This window comes from Mesocricetus auratus, unplaced genomic scaffold, assembly GCF_017639785.1.
Source record: "Mesocricetus auratus isolate SY011 unplaced genomic scaffold, BCM_Maur_2.0 Super-Scaffold_100011, whole genome shotgun sequence".
Taxonomy (NCBI): domain Eukaryota; kingdom Metazoa; phylum Chordata; class Mammalia; order Rodentia; family Cricetidae; genus Mesocricetus; species Mesocricetus auratus.
Window position 1 is genome coordinate 23,292,930 of NW_024429195.1, and position 26,975 is coordinate 23,319,904.

General features: G+C 42.6%; 1 protein-coding gene and 1 long non-coding RNA gene across 5 annotated transcripts in view; one reads left to right on the forward strand and one right to left on the reverse strand.

The window, feature by feature from the left end:
- Intu (inturned planar cell polarity protein) overlaps positions 1-26,975 on the reverse strand; it is a 73,563-nt gene that overhangs the window by 44,753 nt on the left and 1,835 nt on the right. For 3 of the 4 annotated variants that reach the window (XM_021226900.2, XM_040754465.1, XM_005069687.4), the window contains exons 1-2: positions 19,725-19,958; positions 7,128-7,666 (exon numbers count right to left, since the gene is read on the reverse strand). In XM_021226900.2, the coding sequence (XP_021082559.1) occupies positions 7,128-7,666; positions 19,725-19,867 (682 nt within the window). In that variant the 5' untranslated portion in view covers positions 19,868-19,958. Of the gene's footprint in view, positions 1-7,127; positions 7,667-19,724; positions 19,959-26,975 lie in introns of those variants that run through there. The other variant, XM_021226899.2, reaches the window with a different exon arrangement.
- LOC121143204 lies at positions 19,935-25,614 on the forward strand. Its single transcript, XR_005880382.1, has 2 exons — positions 19,935-20,102; positions 25,189-25,614. It is a non-coding gene; the product is annotated as an uncharacterized LOC121143204 (long non-coding RNA).

The window sequence follows — 26,975 nt, forward strand, 5'->3', positions numbered from 1 at the left end:
CCAAGGTTATGCCAAATATTAGTGGACACAGCCAATTACCCAACTCATCCATTATGCCTCCCAACACTGCACCATAGCTCTCTGAAAACCACGAATACTTAAGGATATGGATATTCCTGGTCTTGGTGTAACTAAGAGTTATGTGAACCCAAAGGACAAATGGAAAATTTTTAACATAAACCAAGTATTGCACTTAACAAAATTGAATCTAACCACTCAGACCCAGAGTTAAAAAAAATCCATCTTAAATTTTAATTAAAGCCATGTGGTACATCCCAATGCACTATGCTATTTGCTGCCACCACGGACTGGTGTCTGCGTAACAGGCCTTTGTTCGGACAATATCGACATGTCAAATTCCGTCTTCTTTCCCATGACTGTTCCTCAAATGCTTGTATTTATCGAATTTCAAATTCAAAACCACCATTAAAATTTCGACTTATTGATACACAACACAACTCTTGCCCAAAGAGAGTAAAAAATCAATTCATTCTTTGTTTAATGAGTGATCGTGGCCCAGGAACACACGGATTCAGGGTGCCCCAAACATGTTCTGCTGTGGAAGTGGTTCCAAGAGACAGAATAAAAGTTTCAAACCAGCACAGTCACTACATTTACTGGTGAGGGACCCAGGTAGGTGGGCTTGCACACCGGGGTGGGCGGTGGAGAGCTCCGGAAGTATCAGATGCTTTCTGGAGAGAGTCTGAACTTGGGGGTTGGTGGAAGCTTGCACTATGCTAACAATACACTGCCAAGGCTTTAGCTGACAGTCAAAGGCTGAACATGGGGACATTGTGTGAGCCTATAAGACAAGGAGGGTGATGACTAGGGCTTAATACTCTTTGAGGAGGGGTAGTAAGCATGCCAGTGGGTAAAAAGCAAGCAAGCAAACAAACAAACAAACAAACCAAGGAACTGGGTCTGCATTCTGTCATGTTTTCAAAAGCATTGCTACAGCAAACAGCTTGAATGTGAGAGAAAATGTCTCTCTCTTGAACGCAGGTCAAGTCTGCTTACTGAACAGTGTGACAGAGACAAACACTCTATACTGCAGTGGGCTGAATAGATGACCTCATAAAATCTGTGGTCTACTAGTACACAACTTTACTCCTCAGGAGAACAGTTGAGAAACTGCTGCTGGCCTTATAGCTACAGCTATGACTAATGTTGAGGAATAAGTCATCTTTACTATGTTCACTAAAATGAAGAATGAAATGTTTTTATTCCTTTAAGCCTCTCAAGAAGCAAAAATTTTTATGCTGGTACACAGTTTATAGAATTATATTTTTATTGGTCAAATGATGTAACTTATAATATAAATATCCACATGCTTGTTTGACATTTTTATGCTTTAAATTTTTAAAACACTAATTTGTAAGTGTCTCAATAAACATTTTTGCGCCCACAGCTTTTCTTCCCCCACTTGTGTGTGTGATATATGCACAGATGATTATGGGTCTGCGTACCACGTGAACAAAAGGACAGAGGGGGAAATCAGATGTCCTGCTGTCACTCTCTGCCATATTCCCTTGTGACAATCTCTTACTGAACTTGGAGCCAGGCCTGGCAGCCAGCAAGCCCCAAAGATCCTTCTGCCTCCCATCCCAAGGGGGTTACAAGAGCACATGGGAGAAATGCCTCAATATTTTTTCAATGTGGAAACTGGATGTTTGAACTCAGGTCCCCATGTATCCAGCTCCTTTTTTTTTTCAATTTTGATCGACAATTAACAAACTTCTTCAATTAAGGATCACACAGAAAACATGTCATGCTTTGGTGGATGAATGGTCTACATTCAACGGTTCAACTCTCCTACTAGATCCATCTCAAACTCAGCCACAGACAACAGATACATAGGTGAGACTGTGTGCAATAACATTTTATTTACAGACACCCACAGTTGGGTTCCACACACTGTGCTATGAATTATTTAAGCCTTTTAGACAAGCTGTATAAATGCAGGTGGTGAGTCTGTGACCTGCCAGCTCTAATTTGCCTATGTTATGAATGGTTTTTAAGATATATGTCCAGAAATGAATTGAATGGGTTACATTATACACTGTTTCAGAATGATGCTAATGTCAAATTATATTTTAATAGCATAAACAAATTCTCTTCCTCTTTTTTCATCAATAAGAAATAAATCCTTTAGTGCTGTCTCCATCTACAGAAGCAACCAACACAGTAGGTCAGAGTCTGAGTGGGGATGAGAACAGTCTGTCAGTGGTGAGCAGTTTCCTCCTGAGCAGCAGCTGTTAACACCTCCGTCCCAGTTCTGCAGAAGGAGACACTAAAATCCTGTCCTTCCAGCAGACTCTGTGTTCTAGCCTCTTTCTGACAGCAGGAACGCGTGAGAAGGGAAACATTGTGGGGGACAAAACAGGACAAGAGACACTGTCCATAAGGAAGTCTGGTTGTCACAAGAAGTACAAATGGAGAAATAAAAACCTATTCCAAAAGGAAAATGAGAATTCATAGAGAACAACATATTAGGTGTTCACAAAAGCCAAGCCCATCTTTTACAAAAACATTTCAAATATTTTAGTTGAAAAGGTTCAACAACAATGGAATGAAAAAAATATAAAGTGGAACATTAGTCAAGCATGGGAGAGATGCCTGTGACCGCAGCACTTGAGGGCTGCGGCAGGAGGTTTGTAGGTTTGAGAGCAGCCTGTACTAGAGAGTGAATTCTAGGTTAGCTTGGGCTACACAGTAAGAACCTATCTCAAGAAAACACCAGAACTAAGCGTAACAAACAACACAAAGGAATTGGACATGGCAGCCACATGGAACTTCCCTTTCTTTCTCTTAAAAGCAAGACCTCATTTGTGTGGGGATGTTTTGGGTGGGGGGCTACATGCAAGCCACAGTGTACACATGAAGGTCACAGGACAACACCGGATGTTGGTCTTAGCCTTCTGCTTTGCTTGAGACAGGGTCTCTTGTTCACTGCTGCATACACCAGACTAGCCGGCCATGAGTTCCCAGGGATTCCTGTCTCAACCTCTTTCCTTACACAGGAGCACTAAGATCACCCATGTATACTGCTGCATCTGCCTTTACATGGGTGCAGAGGATCTGAACATAGGATTTCAAGTAGCAAGACCTTTAGTCACTAAGCCAACTCCACAACCCAACAGGAATACTTCTCAGAGATGTAGTCTGAGTCACAGAAAAGACACAGAGAATACATAGAATGAGACACAAATATATATATATATACATATATATACACATGCATAAGCATGCACACGCGATCTCTCTCTCTCTCTCTCTCTCTCTCTCTCTCTCTCTCTCTCTCTCTCTCTCTCTCTCTCTCTCTCTCATTCATATAAAGTTGGAGAACTAGATAAATTGATTGTGTTTACAGAAGGCTCCAGGCTGCCTTAAGAAGGGATGTTAGCCGGCCTTAGGCATGCAGAAGAGCCATCTAGGTACTGAAAATGTTGACTTTGGATGCAAAGAGGCAGTTAAAGAGGACAAGACACACATCAAAATGATCAGTGTACACCTATGAATGGATATCATACCTCAAAAACATTTCTGAAAAATGAGCACCCATTTTCAAAAAATTTACAGCAAAAGGTAAGCCACATATGCTATAGAAAACAAATCTATAGTTGAGGACTTAAGAAACTATATAAAATAGCTTGGAATTAAAATCTTCATTCTTTATCAGAAATAGTTTTGGGGGGGTGGTAATCTGGAAAATTAATGTATGAAATGAGCATGGTGGTGTATATTTGTAATGTCAACACGTGGGAGATTGAGACTGGAGAAGAAAAAGCTTGAGATCAACCTGTGGACTACATAATAAAATCTTATCTCAAAAAATGGTCAGAAACAATGAGTAGGTAAGTATTATTTATAGATATTTAGATAATGAATGCTTCCACCTGCCCCCAACTCCTGGAGGCCAGCAAGATGGTGGAAGCGGAACAGCAGAGGAAACAGGCCGTCTGCAGTTTCACCTACCACATGGGCCTGAACCAGCTCTGGATACGTCCTATGAGCAGCTGAGGAGCTGTGCAGCTCCCACCCGAGGTAGCATGGGAGAAGGACTCCCTAATCAAGCGCCTGAGAAAGGCCATGAAGGAGGTGTCACCCATGGAGAAGCCCCAGGTGGTGAAGATCCACCTGAGAAACATGATCATCCGAAATGGTAGGCTAGATGGTGGCATGTATGATAGCAAGACTTTCAAGCCAGGTGAAATCAAGCTAATTATGAGTTCTCCATCACCTGCATGCCCGTGGAGCACAGCTGGCCTGGCACCAGGGCCACCTATTCCTCCTGCTCCACCCCCTCCAAGAAGCCATGGCACAAAGACTCATGTTTAGTCCCTGGGGGGAAAAATCCAGTTATGATAAAAAATGAATAATATTGAAGAAAAAAGTCCCGCCAAGGAAGCTTCCATGATGTAGGTAAGAGAGTAAATTCTGTCTGTTCTGGTCTGAAGATGCCATCTGGCTACTGCTTTCAAATAATTGTCAAATTTTAAGAAGATACTTAGAAACAGAAATGTAGATGATCAGCAAAGAGTGGCATCACCTTCAAAGGACAGCAAGTCTCTGAGATCTAAGCAAAGAAATAAATGCAGGATGGGCTCTGTTGTTGTAAAAGGACACAAGAGAAACATCACTGGCTTATCACAAGCCACACTCACAAAGAGAGGCCAGAAAGCAAGATGTGCTTATGCACACTGCCATAGTCTGTAACTGTGCACAGTGTCCTAACTGTGGTCATCTGAAACACTGAGACCCACAATCTCAGTTACTGATGGAACTGAGATCTTGAGAAACCTCATGTCATCAAATGCAGACATAGGAAAAAGATTCCTTTTTATTTGTTAAAGAAAAAAATTGAGCCAGGTTTTATGGTACATGACTAGCTTTGGGGATTTAGAGGCAGGACAATCATGAGTTCATGGCCAGCACTAGATACATAGGTAAGGAAGACTCAATGTGTTTACGTGCATACCCAATGTTTGCATGCAAAGCTAGCTTAGTAACAGTGCATCCCCTTGGAGTATAATCTGAAAAATAAGCACATAAAATGAATTGAGATATTTTAAGAGGCATTATATAATTTATACCTCCAGTATTAGAGATAATGGATAAGTGTGTGTCAGGGATACATAACTATAAAAAACACAGACACACAAAACAACCCAATACTGTATATTAAAAAAAAAAAAAACCACTGTTGACACTTTAAAATAGTAGATGGAAAAATAAGTAAAGACTCAATAATAAAATGCCCCCAAAAGTTGAGAAGACTATCCGGCATGTAAAGAAGTATGCTACATGAAAGACTGTGGACAAAAGCTTGGCAGTTGTCCCTGACCTTTCCTGATCACAAGCACATCTGAGGGTCTTGAATTATGATGAACAGCAGCTTATTTTATTCAAGGGTGCAGCCCTTGATGTTCATACACAGTCTCTGCATGGGGCTGTTCTTTCTGAAGCTCCTCGGATCCATATATACCAGACAAACATTCCTAATTAAATGTTCCCATCCTCAGCTCTCCCTTGAGTATGTGAAAGCTATTCATGATGCACTTGCATCCAGACCACACGTCTGGCAGAACAGCAATGATGACGGAATGGCACTATTGTTGCCTGAGTGTCTTTACTGACTGCCAGGCACTTCCTAAGTCAGTGGTAACTTTGCTGGCTTCCTCCAGCAAGGACGCTTTCATCCATTAAAAGCTCCTGGAGCCCCATCAGCCAGAATGAATGCCAGTGCAGATAAACAAACACTGGCAGGTCAATCCTTTCCCCCAAACTCAACTTTCTACCTTTCTTGCATGGCCTCTTCTCCATGAGAAGTGTGTGTGTGTGTGTGTGTGTGTTACATGCGTGAGTGTGTGGGAGTTTGTTCCCCTGTATATGCAGAGGCCACTCAAGCTGATGTCTTCCTCTATCATTCTTTTCCCCGAGACAGGGTCTCTCACAGAGTCACAGCTGCTGCTTTGGCTGAACCACATCTCGTTGTAAGATAACATGGAAATGCATTTTGGAATCCATGTGCTGACAGACATCCTTAGAATTTGCTTTGTGATGCTCTGTCATGTCACACTCTGACACTCACTGTCTGCCCACTTCTGATGTACTTCTGCTTCTTTACACAGGCAGTCAGATCATCATTGTAGTCTCTGCATGCTTGGCACTCAACAGGCAGTCAGACATGTTCTGATTCAGTGAGCAAACAATGAAATTTACACTTCGCGTCAGACACATTTAAAATCTTCCTGAAGTTCCTGTGTTAAGCTGGGTCAAATGAAAAAAAACTGGCACATTTTAAGATAGTTACAAGTTTGAAGTTTTGTTGACAATGTGCTTTCAGAGCCAGTGAGATGTTCAATGAGTAAACGCACTTGCCAACAAGTCTAGTGAGGTCCAAGCCCAGAACCCGTATGACAGCAGGAGAGACCCACTCCCACAAGCTGTCCTCTGACCTCCACATGTCAGGTAAAAGTGCCCAGGCACAAATAAATAACTGTAAGGAAGAATAGATTGTCACATTTGAGTAGTCTATCATTATAAAGTAGAATAAGGTTGCTAATTAACTCACACATCATATTACATGACTTAAAATCAGCAATGCAAAATAGACATCTTAATATATTCAAAATAACTTGTATTTTTCCTCTCAGAACTGGGCTATTTTAGAGAAGTGCCCTTATAAAGGAACTTACTTATGTACGATACCACTGCTGTTAAGAAGGTCAACTGAAACAGTCTACAGCCACTCCAAGAACTTGGTGTCCTCAAGTGCAAACATACAATTTAAAAGTATTTTTATTCATAAATTATATATTTTGCATCATGTTATTGGACACAGCTGCTCCAGCCTAAATGATCACTGTATAATCAACTTACTTTCTTCTCCTTGTCAACAACCATAAGCAAGATAAAATCATAATATTCAAAACTTGAAAATGAGCTGTGCTGCCCCGTCTGAACTAGCTGTGTACATCTCCATTACATGGAGGCACTTCTTTCATGACCATCTGTACCGACTTTACTGGCGACTGTAAACTCTGTCTGCTACGCCATGGCTCACAGGGCACCGCCCTTAACCGTGTATGTCTTCCAACAAGGACTGGAGCTGCTGCAGCACTTACCAACCAGGACCTGACCGCTCTTCATGGCAGAGCCTCCTGGTGACAGGCCGTGCACCACGAGCCTCTCCCCGTCGGCCTGCTTCCCGCTCCTTCTCCAGCTCCACTTGGTCTGATGGATGATTCCCACCAGCACTTCCAGGAGTTTGAGCTGCTCCCTGGCTTTGATGACCGTCAGCTTTTTGGGATTAATGTAGACAGTCACATCCTTGTACCGCTGCTGCACAGTAACCCCCGTCTTCTGGTTAGACTGATGCTTCAGGATGGACACCGGCCCATTGTCGCTGCTGCTCTTTTTGTGGTGGCGCTTAGGTAAAAGCTTTTTGCTTTTCAGGATCTTGGTGAAGCGCTTGAGCTTGGGTTCATACTTCTTTCTTTCTCTGGTGCCATCTTCTTCAATGATGACCTCCTTCTCACTGAACCTGACATGGTTCACAGTCTGGGTCTCCGGAAGGAGGCACTCCTCCTCATCCTCACTCAGTTCCAGGTAGAACAGCTCTCCATTCCTCTGTACACTGTCCCGCCACTCAGGCTCCAGATCACTGTGTGAGAGAGGAAAGGGCACCTGAATGGTCATCCAACACGAGAAAGACGGCCCCACTTCCTGTGTGGGGGGGGCAGTAGGCTTGGTAGTAGAGATGGGGGCGCAAATTGTTTTAAAGAAGGGGGGAAGGAATCAAACAGGCAGAGTAATACCAAAGAAAACCAATACAAGTGGGAAGAAAGAACCTTTTCTATGATCTATTAGGCTATACTTTTTAAAAAATAATACTAATTCCGGCTCACACCTGTAATTCCAGCACTTAGGAAACTGAGGCAGGAGGTCTGCCATGAATTCAAGGTTAGCCTGGACTACACAGTGAGTTCCTGGTTACAAAGTGAGACCTTGTCTCAAAAAACAAAAACAAAGCAAAACAATAACAACAAAACTAATTCAGAGGCTGGGAAGATGGTTCGGCGGGTAAAGTATTTGCTGTACAACCATGAGTACCTGAGTTCAGATCCCCAGCGCCCACATAAAAAAGCCGGATTCAGGGAGGACACTGCATAGTGGTGTCCTCTGAATTGACATGTTCCCTCTAGGAGGGTAGGGAAGGTTCACAAGATTCAAGAGATAAAGAAAATGTCACACATCTGGGAACTAAAAACTTGGAAGTTCTAGAAGGCCCAGCCTTACAGAAAGCAGGGACTCCCAAGGAAGAGACTAAACAGCAGCTGCAGAGGGAGAGGCCTGGCCTGTGGAGTTGCTTACATGCTGTGTGGAGGGCTCCAGGGCTGCAGCTTCTCAAGCCTCCACATTTGCTGGAGTGACACACTTGCTTTTGAGTTGTCCCTGCCCCTTGTAAGTAACCCTTATAACTGCCGCTAGTGACCCTCACAAGCCCCCACTGACTCACCAAGTTAGACACTGCTGTCTACTCTGCAGTGACTAAAGACATATGTGTAGTGTCTTCTAGAAAGAATCCCTTATACAACAATACGGTAGCACATGTCTAGCTCAGAGGGTGAGCTCTAGGTTCAGTGAGAGGCTCTGTTTCAGAAAAAAAAATAAGGTAGAGTGCAATAAAGGACCACGAGTATCAACTTCTGCCTCTGCGTGTTCAGACCTGGGCAAGTACAATCACAAACATGCTTGCACACACACACACACACACACACACACACACACACACACACACCACTAATCCAACCACTGTGTGGCTATATCTCATTTTGGACATCCAAGAATTCACATCAGCCACTGAAAGTATGACTGAATCCACAGAAGCCAGCTGTCTGGAAACCACAGGTAAATGTCCTATCTGCATGGGATGCACTTGGGATGGCTTCAGGCTAGAACAAAACTTTGCATTACATACTTTGTTTAGATAGCAATTTTCAGAAAAGCAGCATTCATCTTTCCACAAACTGCAGCCATGGCTGAAACAAAACAGTTATAACCATAGTTCATAATGAACCTAGCTATAACCTATAATTTCTGCACAACTCATTAGCTGTAATAGTAAGAAAAGTAAAGCCCACACTTTCCATAATTCATCCTTGGCTGTAAAGGAGGATAGATGGGAAGTTGGTTGTTAAATGACCAAATTATTGCCATTAAAATGGAAACAGCATTAAACAGCAACAACACCCACACTGTGCCAATTAACTGATCACTCTGTCCTGTTTGGAGTCACAGTCTGCCTTCCGAGCTGCCAGTTTTTAAAGTGATACTGGTTTGTCACCATGTGAGGAGAGTCTGAAGCTGAGCACCGGTCAGGAAAGGGTGTAATCTGTGTTGCAATCATTAACCCAACAGAAGTCTTCTTTGCTTTCTTGAGTGTTTACTAGCAACTCTGATTCTTTAATTAAATTTTCAAATACTGCTTTCTGAATACTATGAAAATTTGTCCCCAAAATATACTATCCTATTATGGCTATGGTCTATATGGCTGGTTAGTAACAGAGAGTTTTCAAGTGTACACTAATCATCTAAAAAAGAAATAAAGGCACAGGTGGCTAAAAACACCCAAACTAACACTTCCCTGGTCCAGCTGGCTCCCAATACTTGCATCACTGTAGATGTCCAGTATCACTCAGATCGCCAGTCACATATAGCGGCAGCCTCAACCTCACCTATCCTTGAAATGTTAGTGTTTAACATTCCACAGCTCTGCTCTGAAGATTCCAAATAGTTGTGTGCCTAATGCAAGCCTTTAGGTGACATGTGAACAATAATCTTTTTTAGATTTATTTTTATTTCATATGCATTGGTATTTTGCCTGCATGCATGTCTATATAAGGGTGTCACGTCCCCTGGAACTGAAGTTACAGACAGTTGTGAGCCGTCAAGTGGGCACTGGGAATTGAGCCCAGGTTCTCTGGAAGAGCAGTCAGTGATCTTAACTGCTCAGCCATCTCTCCAGCTCATGAACAATAATCTTAACTGGTACACTAGACAGTGTGATCAGGTGTCACTATGGTTTGGCTATGAAGTGCCCCCAAAACACTTATGTGCTAATGTAGTGGGCTACAGAGAGGAGATTATGAGGGAACTATTCACTGATGAGTTCACAGATGGAAGGGCTGTTCGGAGGCAGGAGGTCACTAGGAGCATGTCTCTCAAACTATGTTCTGTCCCCTGTCCTAGCATGCACATGCCCCCTTCCCTTCATGGCTGCCATGAGGTGAGCAGCTTCCCTCTGCCATCACATACTGTTTCACCCACAGGCCCAGATAAGAGCGAAGCAACCATTTCTTTGAAATCAGGATATAAAATAAACCTTTCTTTGATTAACTTGTCACTGTGGCAGATGCCTAATAACCGAGATACATTTCTGTTTCAACAGCAGATGGTTTGCTTTAACATCTCATCCTTTTAGTTTTGCTATGTTCTTTGTATTAGATTCATGAGCACTTTTTCATTTGTTAAGTTTAAGGCTGGCTGGTCTTAACCTTTAAAATCTGAACGTGAACTCACCTTTTGGTTATAATTTAAAGATCTATGTGGGCAGAAAATGTAGCAAGTACGAAGGACCAAGCCCTGTGACAAGTAAAAACAACTCTGCTGTGACATCTAGATAACTAAGCGGATAGAAGTGCCTGCTGCTAAGCCTGACAACCTGAGTTCGATTCCCACACGGTGGAAGAAGAGAATGAAGAAGAGAATGGACTCCACAAAGTTGTTCTCTGTTCTCCACACATGCTGTATGGTACATATGTACTTGCATGTACACACTTGCAAATATACACAATAATAATAAATAAAGCACAAAGTTTAAAAAACTGCTTTGTGGGAAATAGAAGCTGAGAAAGAACCCCTGATGACTCATATGGGCCGCACAAGACAGAGGCATAAAAGGGTAAATGACTGGGGAGAGTTAGGAAGGAAAAGAAAACCGGGACTTAACAACTGGCTCCCATGGAACAGGGCACACACCGCCTTAACCAAGAGATGGATGCTGGGAGATGAAGCAGGGGCTGAGAAACCATCACAAGCCACAGGAGACTAAGAAGAACTGATGACGAGCAGCAACACGATATGCTGGGTGGAATCCTGGAACCAAACGGAACAGCAATAGAAGAGCGGTAACATCTAGATGAAGTCTGGAATCGGCTCACAGACCAACTTTAACTTCTTACTGGTAACATTTAAATGAAGTCTGGAATCGGCTCACAGACCAACTTTAACTTCTTACTGGCAAGCGAGTAACAGCTGTGCAAGATGTTACCATCGGGGAGAACGTGATTTCATGCGAGCACAGGAGCACCTTTGCAACTTTCTATAAGTCAAACTTAACTCTAATTAAAAAAAATCTTTTAGAAAGGGAATTAAGTCTAGCTGTTTCAACTCATATTTTTGTAGTGCAGACCTCAAGAGTTAGCAATAAGGTACTTTTAACATCCCTGAGACTTCATGGCACAAGCTAGGAAGTTCTCACTGTGTGTAATGTTTTCTTGTGAAAGTCACTGATGCTTATTTTACTTTTTTCTAATCAAGAGCAGCCTTAGGTTTACAGACTGCTTACAAGGGCTGAGGGTGCTTTAATTGGTTTCTAAAACCCTTAGTAATAAAGTATACAGGAGTAGCATCCTGCCAGAGAAAGATCAACAAATGTGAAAATAGTGCATTCATTTATAGCTGTACCATAACGTATCAGAGGAAATGAACTTGAGATAATACTAATAGCTCCCAATTCCTAATGTAGTCCAAAATCCTGGGTTTATAGGTATGGTGGCCCCTTAGGCTGATGCCTTTGAACTCTTGGCCCATAGGGAGGTGTGGCCTTGTTAGAGAAGTATGTCACTGTGGAGGCAGGTATTGAGGTCTCATGCTCAAGCTATGCCCATGTAGCACACAGTTCTCCTTCTGCTGCCTGTGGGTCAAGATGTAGAACTCTTAGCTCCTTCTCCAGCACCATGTCTGCCTGCACGCTGCCATGCTTCTCGCCATGATGATAATAGACTAAAACCTCTGAAATTGTAAACCAGCCCCAATTAAATGTTTTCTTTTATAAGAGTTGCCAAGGTCATGGTGTCTCTTCATAGCAAAAGAAACCCTAACTAAGACAATAGAAAACATTTTATATCCCCTTTCTGAAAGTTACATGACTTTCTTAGGTCTTCATTTGCATTAATGCTAGGATTTTTTTTCATCCTTTGAAATGGCCTGCAAGCTACCCCACAGTATGAACCCTGATCTGCACATTTTCTCACTTAAGTAAAACGGACATGTGCAATACCCCAAATAATTACATCCTACTCCTTTTGAGAAGAGTACAATGCGTTTTACCAAAGTGGTCACCATGTACTTATGTGATACTAATAGGTATAAGAGCAGGACAAGTGTAGACACACAGAAAAAACACACAGAACAGAAAACAAAACAGTAGGTGATGCAGTGATGGTTAATCTCAGGATGGGGTCTGTCTTAGATAATTTCTGTTGCTGTGATAGGACACCCTGACAAAAACAATGAAAGGGAGACAGGGTTTATTTAGGTCACAGTTCCAGATGGAGAGAGTTCGCACAGCGGGGTGACATGGTAACCGGAAGGAAGGCATGAACAGGAGCAGGAAACTGGCTGATCATATTGTGTTTGCATACAGGAAACAGAGAGAGAGAAAGAACAGCAAATAGGGTTACACCATAAACCCTGGAAAACCCACCCGCAATGACACACTTCCTTCATCAAGGTTTCATCTCCTGAAGGTTTTAGAACCTCCCCAGATAGCATCACTAGCTGGATACTAGGTGTTTAAGGACATGAGCCTATTAGGGACATTTCAGATTCAAAACAAACAGGATGCCCTAGGAGACAAGTTTCTAGGCATGCCTGTGACTATCTAGATTAGGCTAGCCTCTGGGCATGCCTGTATATATCTAGATTAGGCTAGCCTCTAGACATGCCTATGAGGGATCATCTGCATTGTGTTAATTGATGTACAAAGACCTACTATAAATACGGGTGGACCATTCCGTGAACCGGACTGAATAAAGAGGAGAAAGTCAGCTGAGCACTCAGATCTCTGATCCTTGACCATTGATGCAATGAGACCAGCTGCCTCCAAGTACATGCTACTATGACTTCCCTCCCATGATGGACTATACTCTCAAACTCCAGGCCAAATAAACCCTTCCTTCTTTAAGTTATCAGATATATTGTTACAGCAATGAGACGAGGACTTAATACATCATGGAATTAATATTAATTCTACTTGGCATATGTTCAGTAGGCACCAGTCTGCCTAAGCTTTTCTGTGGTCCGCTGACCACAGAATTTCACCTCTGTCAGTCTTCTAAAGGAAAAAATCCTGCTAGATGCTATAGCAGCTTGCATGTGGCAACCTCAGTTGGTTTGATGCCCTTCTAGCCTGTCACCATGGGACAACAGAAAAGCATGTCTGAGAAGACAAAGGGAGCAGCTGTAGCCATGACTAAGCACTCATTGTGGGTAGTTTATTTCTGTACTAGGATCACAGCTCCATTGCAGCTATGACGATAATGACCCCATTCCCATGTCTCATCCTGCAGCCAATGGGCACACCTACATATTGCTAAGTGGAATTATGACCTAATGTGGGCAGAATAAAAACCACAGGCCAGCAGCACATTTGTGCTTATGCTAAGGCTTTACTGCACTTTATTTTATTCATTGTGGGATGAAATATTGTTATGCGGCCCAAGCTGGGCTTGGAATTGCAATTCTCCTGCCTCAGCCTCCATAGTTTTCAGGACAACAGGCATGTGCCACTGAGCCTAGGTTTTGAACATGTCATTTAGGACAGAGAGCTAACTGAATAGCTGAACTAGGGCGTGCTAGTTCACACACACACACACACACACACACACACACACACACACACACACACACATATACCGAGGGTAAAAGGTAGAGAAATTAAGAAGACATCAACAAGGATCTAGGAAGAGGTGGCGTTTGAGTGGGACTCAGCAGTGATTTAAGATGTTTCAAACCCAAGGAACACCATGTATAAAGCCGCAGGCATAGGAGCAGGTAGACACTTCAGTGCAGTAGGAATACAGGTATCTTGGAGGATGAAGTGGGTACTGGGGAGATTGGAGGATGAAGTGGGTACAGGGGAGATGGTTCTTCGGATAACAGCGCTTGCTCCATAAACATGAGGACCTGAATTTGAATCCAAGGGGTTGCAGGGGAGACGGCCACTCAAGCTGGCACCCCAGAACTGTGAGGTGTGAACTAGAGGATACCTGGCTCCCTCCCCCACCTCCTCTCTTTTCCCCCACCCCAATCCATACCTCATCTGTTACTGTTCAGAAACAGGCAGGCCTCCCATGGATATCAACAAAGCATGACATATCAACTTGCTGTAGGAATAAGCTCGTCCCCTCATATTAAGGCTGGGCAAGGCAACCCAGTATGGGTAATAGGGTCTCAAAAGGCAGCCAAAGCATTATGGATAACTCCCATTGTCAGGAGTCCTGCAAATAGACCAAGCCACACAACTGTCACACATATGTAGAGGGCCTAGGTCAGTCCCATGCAGGTTCCCTGGCTCTCAGTACAGACTCTGTGAGCCCAGGTTAGTTGTGGGTTTTCTTGTGATATCCTCTATACTATTCCCCGATGCCCAGGTTCATATAATCCTTTCTCCCTCTCTTCAGCAAGATTCCCCAAGCTCAGCCCAATGCTTGGCTGTGGGGAGAGACCCTTTCTTAAGGGATCAAGGAGAGTAACAGATCAATGACCCAATATTTACCACTGGTCTCAGTGAGTATATGGGCACACACACATATATACATATACCATACACACATAACAGAGATGAGATAAGCCAGGAAAAGAATGAAGGTATGACAGAATTAAGGGTGGGGAGTCACTGAGCTTTTGAGTAGAGCAGGAAAGTAGTTTAGAACTATGATGGTGAGCTGCCTGACATAGATAGAAATCACATGTGTGTCCTCCCATAAAAAAAAAAACAACAGTCCGTGCCATGATCTTAATCATTGTCTTTTAAAGATGTATTTTAAATATCCTTTAACTCAATAATTTCACAAAATTGTATCTTGATCATACTCATTCCAACTCCTTCCCCCTAAGTACTCCTAGATCCAGTCTCACCTCTATACCCACAACTTATTATCATTCTTACTTAAAGGACCCATCAAGTCCAATAGTGTTGCCGATGCACTCCTGCATGTAGGACCAGCCACTGGAGTGTAGTCTATCTACCAGGGACCATACCCTTAAAGAAAGCTGACTCACCCTTCTCCAGAAACCATCAACCACCCATGGCACCTTAGTTAGGGGTAGTCTACCTACCAGGGACCATACCCTTAAAGAAAGCTGACTCATCCTTCTCCAGAAACCATCAACCACCCATAGCACCTTAGTTAGGGGTAGGGATTCATGAACCACTTCCCCCTCCATGCTAGAATGTTAACTCATTTGATCTTACTGATCTTAGGGGCAAATCTTTATGTCTGGATGTTTAATTTGGGGTGTCTGCAAAATCCAAAAAGCCAGAAAGGGATCATTGATGGGGTGGACAATGAAATGGACTTATTTTTTTAAGTGTGTGTGTGTGTGTGTGTGTGTGTGTGTGCGTGCATATGTATGTGTATACCTGTGAGGCCAGAGGCATCAGATCTCTCCCAAGTTGGAGTTACACATGATTGTGAGCTGTCTGACATAGACAGAAATCACATGTGTGTCATCCCTTAAAAAAAAAAACAGTCCATGCCATGATCTTAATCGCTGAAACATCTCTCCAGTCTTCAGAACTATATTTGAGAAAGTAAACTCTTACAGCAGGATGGGGGAATGACTGGACTGTGAGAGGGAGAGCAGAGGCAAGACCTCATGGTGAGGCAGTGTGGAGAAGGGGAGGAGTGAGGGACGTGAGTGCAGCAAAGGGCGGGTACAAACAGACACTGAACAAGTCTAAAAGCACAAAGCAAGAAGATGCTGATGAGAGGATGGAAGAGAATTCTCTTCAACACACTCAGCTAGAAGCCCAGTGAGGTGGCAGCTGGGAATTTCCATTTTCATCATTAACCTAGTTCCATGCTATTTAGCTTATTAAACTACATGAGTTTATTAAAAAAACTAATTAAAAGTTAGGGTTCAGAACAGGAGAAAAGGGGGGAAACTATTACCTTGAACAGGGCATAATAATAATATGGTGCCGGGTGTTGGTGGCGCATGCCTTTAATCCCAGCACTCGGGAGGCAGAGGCAGGCGGATCTCTGTGAGTTTGAGGCCGGGCTGGTCGGACAGCCTCCAAAACAATAGAGAGAACCCCTGTCTCATAAAACCAATAATAATAATAATAATATGGCATCGTGAATTTGAATGAAATATGGTGATACCGTAAGTCACTCATATCCATGTCAAAACTCAAGAAAAAGGTAAACACTGATCCAGACAGACAATGGAATCCTACTCAGAAAATAAGAGAGTTGAGCCACTCTGGGCACCAACGTAATTACCCCCCAAAAAAGAAAGTAAATGAAACAGAAACTCAATGACTGTATTTTTACAAAAGTCTGGAAAACAAAAAGGCACCTACAGCAACAGGAGAGGACATATGGTCTTAGACATGCGGGGAAGCCGCTGGGTAAGGTATAATGTGTTATGTTGATGGATGGATGTGCAGGTTTTCACATATGCCTCAAAAACTGGCTGGAAAATCTCAGGCAAGACTTAAAGGAGCTATTTGCTTTCTTCTCTAGTCAATCTTAGTTTGGGTAGAAGTTTCTCAGCTTTTTTCAGCTATTTTACAGTCACCCTTCTTCGTGTCCAAAAGCCCTAGTTATAAAAATAACAATACAAAAATAAATCCACTTTAAAAAATTAAAACTCAAAGTCATAAAATTGACAGCTTCTGGCCATCAATGTTGCTTCGATGAAATGGTAACTGCAGGCCAAAGCAAGGATACCTGGCATCACTGCTAAGGAAACACCCGGTTTCCATTATCTAAGTTCTGAAGCAGTCAGAGGTTCCCTTAGCCCAATTCCCCCAACAGTTTTGTCTCTGAAGCCTCCTTGAGGTTTAGACATAACAAGCCCCCTTTATCATAATAGGCCTAAGACAAATCTATTAAAAGAATGACCTGGGGCCAGAGAAACGGCCCAGCAAGCAAGTGCACTGGTGGCCTAGCCTGACACCTACGCTTGGTGCCCTGAACACACATGGTAGGAGGAGAGGATCAACAAGGTTCAAGTCTTCTGACATCCAACACTTGTACTATTGCAACTGTGAGCAAGCACACACATTATGTGCACACACATACAAACACACACACATGCACGTACACACGCACACACAGGCACATGCCAAATTATTGTTTAAAACCCTACCAGAATGTTATCCTAAAGCAATTTCATCTCAAAATTGATAAACTTACTGACAATCGCATGCAGGTCAGACTACGTGTTGATCACAAACATGCATGAAACAATAACTTGCAAAAAGACGAGTCAGACAGGAACTGGAATCTTGAAGCCCAGGATATGTAAGATGTCTTTCTAACGAAGTTTCATGGAGACCGCAGAGACAACAGGTGATTCTTATCTTTCTGATCTGATGAGAAAAGTTCAGGTTCATATTCCTAAGCCTTTCATCAGAATGGTTCTTCCCAAAGCTGCATGATCCAGTTTGCACTGTAACTGTTACTTAAGGCAGAGGCAGGCGGATCTCTGTGAGTTTGAGGCCAGCTTGATCTACACAGAAAAACCCTGTCTCGAAAAATCAAAAAAAAAATCTGAATTTTGGTAGGACTCAAGATACAGACCAGCGGAATATTTTGCAATAGGGGTGTACCATCAGGACAAGGACACTAGAATATTGGGAATATACTGATGAATGAATGACTAATAAAGACATAGACACATGTATTCTAGATAGTGAAACACTTAGTTTTCCTACTACTATGTTCTCAGGTTCCTCAGTTCTAGAAAATCACACTGGATACTTGGTGCCCTGTCAGGAGTGACTCTGGATATCTAGAGACAGCATTCCTGTGCCCATAGGAACATTACACATTATTTCTAGGCTAACAGTTGTGACTAAGAGAAACCAAGCATGGGAATATCAGTCTGAGGCTTCCCATAGCACATCTCCTCCTGGGAAACTATTGAAATCACTGTGTCCTGGTTAGTTTAACTGCCTACTTGGTACAACCTCGAATTATGTAGAAAGGCAATCTCAATTGAGGAGCTGCCTGGGTCAGATGGACCTATGGGCATGTCTGTAGGGGATTGTCTTGACTGTGAATTGAAGTAGGTCTCAATCCACTGTGGTTGTGAAAATACATAAGAAAGATAGTTGAGCATAAGCTTGACTGCCTGCCAGGCAGCACTGTCCTCCATGCTTTCTGTCTTGCAGCTTTGGCTGTGAAGTGAGTTCTTTGGTTTGGAGGTGTTGTAGAATAGCAAGCAGGCCTGTCTGTCTTCAAGGTCCTGACTTGACTTCCCTTACTAATGGATGGTGACCTGGAATTGTAAGCCAAGTAAACCCTTTCTCCTCTAAGTTGGCCATAATTTCTTATTAAAGCAACAGACATGAAACCAGAACAAACCACAGATTTTTAAATCACTTTTAAGATGACAACAATAACTTACAAAAAGCTGATATTTGTTCAAAAATTTTAAGAATACAATCTATCCCTATTAAGCTTCTAGAATGGGCTTAAGCAGGTTTTCCCTCACCTTTAAATTAAGCAGGGTTCCCTGCACTATTAATGATAAAAAAAAGTGTTACATACTCTAACTGCTTGTTTTAACTACACATAAAATGTTATCGGAAACTATGATGGCCACTGGGTACCCAGGGGCCTGAACCCCTCCACTGCTAGTCATGCCACTGGCTTTTCCAAGGACTCCTTAATCCACAGCAACAGGAGTTACCCCTGACTTTTCCAAATCCTTAATCCATGGCAACAGGTACAGATTACTTTTTAAAAAAATGAAATACTCTGAATCAAAACAACTCATTCATGGTATTACCAAGAATTCTGACTTGAAATAGAAAGGCCTGGGGTTGAATAGAAAATTACAGCGTGAATATCCTGAAGTCAGAGAGGCTGTCTTGGTAGTGAGGCACTGAGGAGACTCTCTCTGCAATCTATTCATTTCCGTAAGAGGAAAGCATCTCCATAATTTAAAATAGTTGCCTTATATAAAGTGTGCACGGTGTCTCCTCCCCTGCAAATACTCAGGAGTCTGCCAGTGGAGAGAGACCTCAGAGGTTAGGTTCATTTGCGGCTCCTCGAGAGAACTGGAGTTCAGTTCCAAGCACCCACACAGTGGCTCACAACTGCTGGAAACTCTAGTTCCAGGGACCCAGCGCCCTCTTCTGGGCTCCAGGGGCACTGCACTCATGCGCACATACACACAGAAACACACAATAAAGAATAATAAAAACAAATCTTTTTTTAAAAATGCTCTGGAGTCTAAGTCACAAATGGGGTAAGAAGGCAGTGCTACAGGATAGGAGCAGTACAGAGACATCCTTCATAGCGCACAAACCACGAGGAGGCGGGACCCTCTTATCCGGAAACCGCAGCAAGCAGGCCAGCGCCCGCTCCCCGCCCGTGCTCCAGGGGCAGGGGCCCCGCAATCCCCGGGCGCCTTACGTGTCGCTGCCGGCTGAGGAGCAGGAATCCAAGCCGCTGGCCCCGGCGTCCGAGTCGCCGTCCTCCTCTTCCTCCTGTGAGGACAGGTCTCCGGGGAGCTCGGCCGGGCGCCCACGCGAGTCTCGCCACGCGGGGTCCGACATCGTCAGGGTCGCGAGAGCTCCGGGTGGAGGCACTCAGACCCCAGAGGCAGCCATCCGCACCTCCAACCGCGCCGCCATTTTGCCAAGCGGCACCGCGTGACCCCGAGGCTCAGCTGCGATTGGCCGAAGCGCTGGTTGCCCGGGAGATAGAGAAGCTTCCCGGTGAAGATGCGGAGCATTGAAGAGAGTCCAAGTGCTCTTTCCACAGGCAGTGCAAACTTCGCTGCTCCAAGCAGTGAGTAAGGCAGACATCCTTTTCTCCCTTTTCTTTTTCTCTTTCCAGGCTGAGTATCTTTCAGTTTGTACTTTATCCTGTTTTGTTTTTTCTATTTTTTTCTCTGGGTTCCATTTGGCCAGGTTTTTTATTGTTGTCTTGACAGAGCCTTAGAGATAAAGAGCCTTTGCATTCATGCACCCCTAGGTGCTAATGCAAGTATCTCAGTCCTTTTTTAAAAATATTTTTATCTGTAATTTGTGGATGCTTACACCAAGTACTTTTAAGGTACATAAAAGCCATCACTGAGCCATACATCGCCCACTCAATTACATCCATTCTCAATTCATACACCATGCTAAGTATTTGCATACAATGAAGTGAATAGTCCTCTATAATTAAGTAAAACACTGAGATTTAGTGAGAGAAGAATGGTTATGCAGCCAGCAGGCAACAAGGTCAACCAAAAAAAAAAAAAAAAGAACTTTAGTCATTACAGTACACTGCACTTTCTCCTCAGGAGTCGCTTCTCCACTTATCGGTGGTTTCATTTTCCAAGATCGGCCAAGGTGAGAAAGTACTACGTGATAAGCTCTAGAAGTGAACGCTATGTTCTGGATTGTGCATCACTCTGGGTCATGGTGCGATCTCACAGCTTTCTCCACTCGCTTGGTAGTAGACAATCTTTTTGTTCGGTGTATGCACATTGAATACGCAGTTTATCAGTTAGTTCCTTCGAGTAGCTGACTGGTTAGAAGGCCAGCCATCAAGGTGTCCGCATCACGGTAATGTATTCAAGTAGGCTGACCGACCCTAGATCACAACGCCTGAATCATTCACCTAACATCACTCTGCTCTTAGAGAAGAGAATACTGGTTTCCTCCACCTAGCATCATGCCACAATCAGCAAAGAAGGTGCCTATGACCCCAAGAGGTATGGGGACTTCTTCCCACAGCAATCAAGCAGTGGACATCAGCAGTGTCTGTCCAATCCAGTCACTTTGACACTGGCTGGAGATGCTCAAAGCCCACATGTTGAAGGATCGTCCCTCAAGACTGCCACCCCGCCACACCCTTTAAGATGGTAGTTACAAGCCCCAGCTTCCTTTTACCTGTCCTCTGCCTACAGCATGAGGGTCCCCTAACACTCTCCTTGGATTTGACTGGTCTACTTGAGTGGCTCACAGACAGATTCAGGGAAATTTTTATGGTTATCCTTTTATTATGCATCATTACAAAGAATGCAGATGGAAAGATACACAGGTATGGGAGAAGGAGTGGAGTGCAGAATTCCAGTGACTTCATTCACGGTTCACTCTCCGAGAGCTTCCATATGCTCATCAATCTGGAGATTCTCTGAACCTTGTCTTTCTAGTTCTTATAGAAATGTAATCATGGAGGCCAGGTTGCTAACAGGCTGAACAAAAGACTCAGTGATGCTTGGGTGTATCTGTTCTTTTGCATTTCTTTCTCCTAGAATGGGGCAGGATACCTCTGGACAGGGGTAGGTCACTTTAATAAAAAGACTCTATAATAGTTATATTCCTGATGAAACATGTATACTTTTCCACCACTATAATCTCAAACAATAAATTTTACCTAAGATTTCATTCCAAAATAAAAAGTACTTTAGGCATTTAATTAGCTATTTCTTTGCTTGTTTGTTTGTTTGAGACAGAGGCTCTCTGTGCAACTGTGTGGCTGGTCTGGAACACACTATGTAGATCAGGCTGGTCTTATACTCACAGAGATTAGCCTGTTTCTGTCTTCCAAATTCTGTGCCTGGTTGCATTTCTTCATTTTTAAAGCAACCTATTAGAAGTTTTAAAAAATGTAAAAGACATTTCAAAATACTTTATTTTATGTTATGTTTTGCCTGCATAAATATCTGTTTACTATGTGCATGCCTGGTGTCCTCAGAAGTCAGAAAAAGGTCACAGATCCCTGGAACTTGAGTTTCAGACAGTTGCAAGCTGCCATGTAGGTGCTGAGAATCTAACCCAGATAGATTCTCTAGAAGATCAGCAAGTGCTGTCAACCACCATCTCTCCATCCCTATAAGAGACATTTTCATTGGCAAAATATACAGTTTTCTCCCTCTCCCAAGTAAAGGTCTTTAATTTCTATGAGTGTCTATTAATCTTGCATTGTGCTCATAAACCTCCAGTGTTACTTCGCTAGAGAATAGAGTCCAAGTTCTGTACAGTCTTTAAAGTGCTTTTCCCAGTTCGGGCTGGTGATGGCGCTCACTTGCCGGAGGGCGTATGTAGCAGGCAGGAAGCCCTGAGTCAATCCCAGCATTATGTAAACCAGCCCGGGTGGTGCACATCTGTAATCCAATCACTAGGGAGATGAAGGCAGGAGATGCAGAAGTTCAAGGTCACCCTTGACCTCACAGAGAAGATGATGCCAGTCTGGGATCCATGAAACCCCATCTCAAAAACATTTTTTTCTAAATCAAATAACTGAGTATCAACTAGGAGTTAGATCTTTAATTTCTATTCTATATTAACCAAATTAAGGAAGTGTGTCCAGTATGTTTGATCAAAAGGAATCACTCACAGCTTACTAAATGCACAGTTTTTGAGACTTCACCCCACATCGATGGGATCAGAATCTGCAGAGGAGAAGTCTAGAAATCTCTGCTGTTGTTAAGATTTATTTTTTTCTTCCTTGTGTATATGGATGTGTTGCTTGCATGTATGTATGTGCACCATGTGTATGCCTAGTACCTGAGGAGGTCAGAAGAGGGCGTCAGATCCCCTGTAACTGAAGTTGCTGATGGTTCAAGGCCACCACGTGGGTGCTGGGAATCAAACTGGATCTCCTGCAAAAACAAGTATTCTAAACCATGAGCAGCTCCAGCTCCCAAATCTCTGTTTTAGATGAGGCCCCGAATGGTTCTGAAGTCTTGGGAAATGATGCCCTAAGCTTTGCCCCAGCCCTGTATTTCTCTGGGAGAGCATGGCTGGCACTTTTGAATACTCTGCCACCACTCCCGCTTGGTGAATTTGAGCCTGGCTTACGGGCTCTGAATCTCTCCACAGAACCATATCTATACAACCGCAGCACATCAGTCTCTTCAAGCTTCACTTTCCTATTCTCTAAACTCACACAGTGGTACCCACTGCACAGGACTGTTTGCAGTATGGAGAACCGACACGTGTGAAATACCTAGTACAAGCAGTGTCAGTAGACCGAGCCACTCTGTAGACTTATGAAGTTCTCTTGATGCTTCTACATAATGCATTTGTTCAAATACAGTACAACTTTTCCCTTTAAGACACAATAACTCTCTTTTAAAAGCCTTCCAGACACAGCCACTTGTGTAAGAAGTCCTTCTATCTTCTCTCAGTCAAACATGCCGGGTGTATACATATGTATGTATGTGTAGGTATATGTATATGCATATGCATAACTGCCACCAAATGACAGTCTCCCGGAGACACGATGAGATGACTGGCTGTTTCTTCTTTAAACTTCCCTCCTGTCCCAAACTTGAATCGCAGAAAACAAAAAATAAATAAAAAAGAAGAAAGAAAAAAGATCCCTATAAAATTATATTGTCTAAGAAAGATTCCTTGTACTAGATACTGCATATTTCAACTTTCTGGGCTAAAGTTCTATCTATTAGTTTAATAAGAGAGAGGGAGAGAGAGAGAGAGAGAGAGAGAGAGAGAGAGAGAGAGAGAGAGAGAGAGAGAGAGAGAGAGAGAAACTACCTTGCTTGATCTTCCATATAGACCCATATACAATATAACAAAATTATTTTTATTCCTAATTTAATTTGGGGGATGTGGTACTAGAAAATTGTATTTCTAACTTTATTAAATCGTAATATCGTTATATGTGTCGGGAAAGGATGGAGAAAGAAAAAGAAAATGCCACCATGGCCTTGTAAAAATACTCTGTTAGTCCAAGGGTTTAATAATTAGAAATCACAAGAAAACTTTAAAGATTTAGACTGGGGTATATTCTCATTTTTTACTTTTGATTACATAAAAACTGAAGCTCAAGAATGTTTGCTTTAATGTGTAGGAGACAGAAGGTCCCAATTTCCATAGATTACCATCTCAATTAGGCAAACAATACAATTCAGACATAAAATACGCCAGATAAGATCATAATTAAATATTTACTAGAGTTAGCAGGCTCAAAGACTCTTTATTTGGTAGCAGGAGAGTCTAGCAATGAAGTACAAATGAAAACGGGGCCAGGGGAGATGATGTTCATTTAAACCATGGGGCAAAACTTTATGTAATGGAGCTTTGTCAGAAACTAATCAATATTGCCCTAAGTGAGAACACACGAATAATACTTTATGAAATAAGCAATAATAGTTTTAAGAAACTATTTATTTATGTATTTAAATTAGAAACAAGCTTGCTTCACATGTCAATACCAGCTCCCTCTCCCTCCCCCCTCCCCCACCTCCCCGCCAAAATCCCCAACCCCCCATCCAAAAGCAACTATTTTAAAGTAATTATTTTTAAAAATTATGGTAGACCAATAAGTATCATTTTAAAATACTGTGACTTTCTAATGTGGAATTTTTCAAAATTGAAGATAGAACCACAATATATAAAAGCCACTCTGCAATTACGGTCTGAAATCTCAGTTTTTTCGTATGAAAATGGAATCCTATGTACAGGACTTAATTGTTATCTTTTTTTTTTTTTTTTGATTTTACAAGACAGGGTTTCTCTGTATTGTTTCGGAGGCTATCGGTCCAGCCCGGCCTTGAACTCACAGAGATCCGCCTGCCTCTGTCTCCCGAGTGCTGGGATTAAAGGCGTGGGCCACCACCGCCCGGCCTATAAGATCATTTAGATGAGAATAATACATAGAGGAGGCTCCAGGAGCAGGCCCAGGCTGGGATAACTCAGTGGTAAAGTGCTTCTTTAACATGCATAAGACTGTAGGTTCAATTCTCACTTCTGCAGAAGCCAAACAGTGGGATTATATTATTTCCCATTCAGCCACCCCATAACTGCAGCAGATGACACAGCACTCAGCCCCCAAGCCCAGCTCATCCCTTCTTGCTTGTCTTCATTCTCTATCTCCACTTGCAAACTCTAAGGCTTCTGTTGAACTGTTCTGCCACCAGAGACCAGAATCTGCCGACCAGAAGGAAAGAGGTCCCTTTGCCCAGCCTGGGACATTACTGATGGCCCATGATCTACTGAAGAGGAAAGGAAGAAACAAAGAGCCGACATGAGAGTTAGGAGAAAAAAACCACGTATGAGTGCTGAAAGCCATGCTACTGCCATTTTAAAAACCCGTGGTGTTGTGACCCCTGCAGCCCGGCAGTGATGGGCAATGCTGGATAATGCAGCGGTGCCATGCTTTCCCTTTTCTGTCTCCTTTGAGTCTAGAACTAAGGACAAACTGAATGTGGACAAAGATTTCTCATGTGAAGACAGCACCAATAATTTACCCACTGCATGGTGTTGTTAAAATTCAAATGTGATAACCCTTAAAACTAATGCCTCATTGTTTAAAAAAATAAATAAGTAACACTGTATATATTTTACACTGCATTTTCCTATGCTTTTGGTTTTATTATTACTTATTTTAGTTTTTACTTTCAAGTTTAAAAAGATACCTTATACTGTCTTGGTAACAGGACTCTGTAGTAAACAGGGCATACATTTACCTCAGAAAGGTCTAGAGCCTTGATACATTTTGAATACACATGTTTTTGCTGTTGGAAAAAGTATGAACTTCAGATCATCTAGTATTTTCACCTATTTGCTGGCTTAGGAGCCCACAGACCATTGCTCTAGTCCAGTGTCACCATTGGCCACTAGGTCTCAGACAAACTGACTTTGCCGACTGTCTGGGAGTGTCTAAGAATAGCCTTTCACCTGTGCTTTGCATTAGAGCCCAGGCGACAGTTACTAACACCATCTCTTCTGTTTGATGTGACTTCATGTTCACCGAGTGATGCCCGGTGGTCAGAAGTTAGTTCACAGTATTGCCCTATGATGTGGGTGTCACTCACTTTTCAGAATGGGTTACTATCTCACCAAGTTACGGGACTGCAACAGAAATGCCACTCTGAGAGGATTAAATTTACTAGCTGTGTGCATAAATTGTTTTAAAATGTTTGGAGAGCACTAATGCGCACTATATGAGTACTTCAACTCATCAAGATGACCCCCAAACATTAACTTGCTTAAGTAAAAATAACTGAGAAATGAAATTTGGGAGCTTTTCTCCTGGCTCAGACAATCTGACATTTGTCCCCAAAGCAGAGTAGCTGAATTCTCCTCTCACTGGTCATTTTACTACGGTCGTTTTACTACTGGCACGTGTGTTTCTAGTATCTTTCTCAACAGTTAAGCAATTCAGCGCTGCAGGTTTTGGAAATCATATTTGCAATGGAAAAGACACAAGTAATTAACAAACCAACAACTGGAAGACCTAGCTTTTAAATTTAAACATCTATAGAAATAGTCTAGTATGTTCTTCAATCTGAGTTTCCTATGGCCCTGGTCTCTTTAAAGCATTTGCCAATATTTTGTGGGTGAGTTACAAGGTATTTATTTCCTTTGACAGTTTCGTCTGCATATCATGAATTTTAGGCTGCTTCATCCCTCCCTGCTAAAACCAACCATTCTCTAGCTCTCAGCCTCCTAGTGTTTGAGTGTGTGCAACCCACTGGGTTTAAATAGGATTGCCCACATAAGCAAGAGATGGTTCTAAAAGGGAAGTATAAAAATGTTGCCAAAACCACTTTAAAACACAGATTGTGCACCGGCCTGCTTCATGAGAATGACAACAAATGGATGAATATGATTTAAAGGGTGTTTCTAGTATAGCCATACAAGCCTTAATATATATATGTAAGCAAAGGCATTTGAACAGTATGAATGTGTCTGCAAATACATC